General features: G+C 38.6%; 1 protein-coding gene across 2 annotated transcripts in view; it reads left to right on the top strand.

The window, feature by feature from the left end:
- The first annotated feature begins 1,150 nt into the window (after window positions 1-1,150).
- The window catches only part of LOC134193181 (pulmonary surfactant-associated protein D-like), a 7,328-nt gene continuing 3,478 nt past the window's right edge, over window positions 1,151-5,000 (top strand). The window contains exon 1 of one of the 2 annotated variants that reach the window (XM_062661985.1): window positions 1,151-1,286. In XM_062661985.1, coding sequence (XP_062517969.1) covers window positions 1,176-1,286 — 111 coding nt within the window. In that variant the 5' untranslated portion in view covers window positions 1,151-1,175. The remainder of the gene's footprint in view (window positions 1,287-5,000) is intronic. The other variant, XM_062661986.1, reaches the window with a different exon arrangement.

Genomic DNA, 5,000 nt, shown 5'->3' on the forward strand with positions numbered 1-5,000 from the left:
TAAACGGTGCATGTTACTGCTTGAAAGGTGTGCAAAAAGACAGCACTTCGTTTATGTCAAAATAGCGGTTGTCTCATGACCACTAACTACAGATAAAATATCAAAGGTTGCGCCTCTGGCCTCGTACACCTAAGCAACTTCGCTCAAGCGGCTAAGTACAAACCGCGTCCCAAAAAGAATTAGCCCGCACCTGCTCCGACGCCCACGCATCTATTTGGCACATATTACATGTATGACATGTGAAGAGGGACCAATATTGCGTGTCATCTGCACTTTGAAGTTCCGCCCATTTGCTAGGGTGCTGTACAACTTGCTGCGTCCGGTAGTTTTGAGACGGCAGAAAAACACAGCAAGATTAGGACAAGGACACTGTACTCATTTTTCTATTCATTAGTGCAATAGAACAAATAGAAAATTACCACACGTTTTATCACTGTGATAGTGACAACCAAAGTAGACACGCCTTTACAAGAGAGTAGAGATCGTTAGACTCGATTCCGATCGGAAACTGTTTGCCTCCAAACTACCTACCAATAAAACAGTTATATCTAAGGTGAAGTCGACAATGAAATAAACTTGAAACCCTGTAAAAGTAAAGGTATTACGCATTCTCTAGCTTGTTTCAACTATACAAAACGAATGTACATAAGACGGAAGCCATGCACCTTTGATCGTTGGGCGTGAAGTGACAGTGAAGTCAAACATATTTCGAAGTGTTGAAGTACATGGCTTGTGTTAATTCGTGTTATTAGCACAGATAGGCAGTGGTAGACATGCAACGTACCTACTCATGCACTAATGATGAACTAGAGGTAACGTGAACGTTAGACGCGACCTGGTTTACCATATACTAGCATAAACGACTACCAAATTGATTTTTTTACTTTCCAATGTACTCCATCTAAACACAGTATTGTAGATGACCTTGTTTCATTGGATCTAATTGATTGCTGATAATCCCAAGTTGGTCGACACAGCGTGACATCCTTGTTTGCCATGTTTTACACGCGTGGATGGCAAGTGTACTTCCTCTGCTGTTTGTAATGGCACAGTTCGGAGAAATCTCATCGCTACAAGAAGTGATCGATCGATAAGACGCACTGTATAAAAGAGCGAGCTCTGGTGATCTCTACTTATTCTGTTGTGCGAAAAGCTCGCTGTCTGGACTTCGAGGCATGAAGATTGGTGGGACGGTAATCGTTGTTATTCTCTTGGCTAGCAGTATTCATGCTACTACAGACGAGACTGCAAGTAACGAGATGTGTGCTGGAGAGAAAGGAAACAAGGTAAGATTAATTATTATTGTGTCATGTAAGCTGCAGTAACTCTGTATCAATATTAGACCTTTAAGTATGGATATCACCAGTAGTTAATATCTAGCACTCCCTTAATTAAGTATGGATATCACCAGTAGTTAATTTTAATCCAAATTATTACTTTGGAATAGCATAGTTCTAAAATTCTTCCCTAGAAATGCCTAGCTACTCAGGAGCCATGATCTTTGACTATCCTTTCTGAACTTGGGGCAAAGTTTATTTTATACTGTGAAATTTGATACGCCGTTTGCCACGCCTTACTCTGCTTCGCATGTGCCGACTTGCCAGTTTCGTGATATCTTCGTCGTTCTCGAAGTCGCACGCACGATCTGAGTTTCCCCATTCATTCGACGATCTAGCCTATTCACGAAACTTGAGTGCCGATGATCGACTTGCCAGTTTGCAGATTCGTTTCACTCGCGGGATTTTCGTGTCGCTCTCAGGATCTTCGCTGTTGCCTGTTGCTTGAAATGATTTACCCTGAGTGCCGATCGACTTGGTGGCAGTTTCGTTGGATTTTCCCAATTCTCTACGTGGGCCCGCAAACAGAGATCTCACAAGATCTTCGCAGAAAACATGCATGTGCGTGTGATAGAGACCGTTCTTTCTAACTGGAAAAAGGAGTCCCGGACTGGAACCCACACCCCGATTACCGTATCATAATCAAAGTAGCTTGTGATATGGAAGTCGAAAAGGGGGAGGAGCTGGCTTCGCGAGATTGCAATGCCTGGTACTAATGATATCTTACTTCTGTATAGATCTAAAGGTCAACGATTAACGTAGCAGTCTAAGCAATTTTCAAAATATATTATCAGTTGTAACAATATTATCAGTTGTAACAATATTTATTTGTAATAAATTATTTTGTGTATTAGTAATTAATGTTCTAGTATTTCCTTGTACTAATAAAACTTTACTTCTGCATAGAGCATTAGAGTAGCAGCATTAACGTAGCAGTCTTAGGAATTATTTCTCAAATGTACTATGAGTTGTAAAAATGAATGTGTTTCTATAAAAAGAACATGCACAAAAGTTCCAAAATATTTATGTAATACATAAAATACAAAGTAGGGTTGGCTGCGTACTTTAGGATTGTACTTGAAGAAATAGGGGTCGAAACTCTCAAAGACAAGTACTCATACTTTACAACCGAAACCAATCTCCCACAATTGAATTCCTATTTTACTCTGTTTGCTTCAAGGTCGCTGCTTAGATAAGAGGGAAGTATGGATTTGATTGTGGGAGATTGGTTTCAGATGTAAAGTATAAGTATGTTGCCAGCGAAAGTTTCAACCCCTATTTCTTCAAGCACAAGCTTAATTAATAAAGTACGCAGCCATCCCTACTTTTCCCTTTATTTATGACATAAATAGTTTTGTATTCCTTCTACCTATAACTGATCAGGATGTTCACACTATAGTACATAATCAAGTCATTACATCTGTTAACGTTGTAGATATAAACCATGTTGTTAAAGTACATTACTTGTGGAAATTATTAGAAAAAAATGATAAAAATTTGTAGTAACAGTAAAAATGGGTTGCTCAGTATCATTAGCACAGATATTGAAAATGAAAATTGTTGTTTAGATTAGTGGTCTACAAAACAAATCACAGTTTGTTGATAATACTACATATTGATGATAATAAACAACATAAAACAAATGTCATTTGCCAATAAATTGTTATTGTCACTAAAAGTAAACTAAAATGGAATGAGTTGACCGTAAATTGAGCAGTCTCAATACACATATTTATTAATTAAACACATTTTGTTTACTTAAAAGGATTAGAAAAACGAATAAGTATTGCAGAAAATATAAATGGGCTCCTCAAGAACATTATTAAAGATAACAAATAGAGATGTTTTGTCTGGATTTATTTCAATAAGCCAAACCACAGTTTAGTTATATTGTACTTTTATAGTAACAAAAATGGAGTAAAACCTTTATTGCCAATTAAATTGTAGTATATAATAGTAATTGAATTACAATGGAAGCCGTATCCACACTATACTAGAATGGATCGCGATCGGATCGCAATCCATTCGATCGAGTTAGCGAGCGTTCACGTTTCACATATACCTATGCATGCCTCTATTTGGTATCAAGTGAATGGCCTTTACGTGTGGGTTCGTTGCTTGTGTAAAACGTTGATACAGCGACGTAAGTCCTAAAAGTCAGAATGTGAGGAGACTTATACCCCATTCAAACAATCTGTCCTAGCCGTACCCGCGCGGGTTGGCCCAGGTCAGCGCGGCTTCAGACTGAAGACGGTGCATGCACACTAGATACGAAAATGCCGTTGTAAGAGCACGTATCCTCGTATCTCACTGAACTTTTGGAGTGAGGGCAGCACCCAAGTTCAAATTGCAGGCTCTGCTAGCTCTATCGTCAGCGAAAAGTAAGCGCGTGCAACTTCCTTCCTATTTATAGTAGCGCGAGTGTCTCTACAAACAACATAGCTAGCGTGCGCACCAAGGAACACGTCTACTAGCTCTCCTGTTTCCCTCTCTCTACACCTTGTGTGAACAAGAGCTGTCTCGCTTTACTAGCTCGGGCTGGCTCGGCTCGGCTCGGCCCAGTTTAGAACTGTGGTCGTGTGAATTGAATAGTAGATGCTCCTACTACACTCTTAATGTATGTGAAAGTAACACCCACTATTTCACTATTTTTAATTGGATTCAACTGATCGCGATCCAATCTCGATCAAAACTATCTCCCAACGCGGATTGGATTTATCGCGAAGTGCTCGCAATTCATTTGCAAGTGTAGGCAGGGCTTAAAATGAGCGACCTCATTATGGATATTAACCTATAGCCTGTCGTCTGTATAGAAATGAATTCCTTACAACTAACCAGTTATTTCTATTTCTTTAGTTATAATTTTTTTAATTTGAAAATTTAGGCTAAATTTTTAATTATTGCGAATTACATTTCTGCGTTCCCACCAGGAAGACAGCTACTGGTACTGTTCACACAGTGCCACTCATGTACATGTGTCGCAACAGTGACTTCCTGGGATTTCGAGAATAGGACTAAATATCTGCGAATGTTATTTCAGCGCTCCGTGATTTCTTCACAGAGTTCTTAGAAACATCATTATTGCAGAAACTTTTATCCGGTTATACGGTAACTTAAAAAGCCGTGGTATAGTCTAATTTTTAAGCTATAGCCAGCGGATTTGTAGATTTGGTAACCTAATTTGATAAAACATCGATATGTTTTGCTTGAGCTAATTTTGGATATTCGCCCTGTTCAATGTCTAGTGTAGTAGATTAATTATCATTAGACTAGCTAGGAAAGTGAGCGGATAATAATAGTAAGAAATCTATTGGTGATGCAGTTACTCTAGATGCAGATAGAAGAAATGTTTAATTAATGGCGATATTACTGCAATTTTGTGGGTGGTAATGTAGCTTTTGCATTATAACATCTTCTTTGATTTATATATAGTATTCTGTCAAATGTTTTGATTGAAAAAAACTGTTCATTGAGTAGTTGCAATACTTTAGAGTAAACTTTGGCATGACTGCAGGTATGTTGCGCATACTGCGCTATTTCTTGTTCAAACGATTTCAACTAAACTTCTCAGGTATCTCTTAAAACAGAACACATGCATGATTCTATATCTACCACTAAAGACTTCTATACCCTCAGGTCCATTGCCCGGTTGGCTGCGAAAAA

This window comes from Corticium candelabrum, chromosome 17 (assembly GCF_963422355.1).
Source record: "Corticium candelabrum chromosome 17, ooCorCand1.1, whole genome shotgun sequence".
Taxonomy (NCBI): Eukaryota; Metazoa; Porifera; class Homoscleromorpha; order Homosclerophorida; family Plakinidae; genus Corticium; species Corticium candelabrum.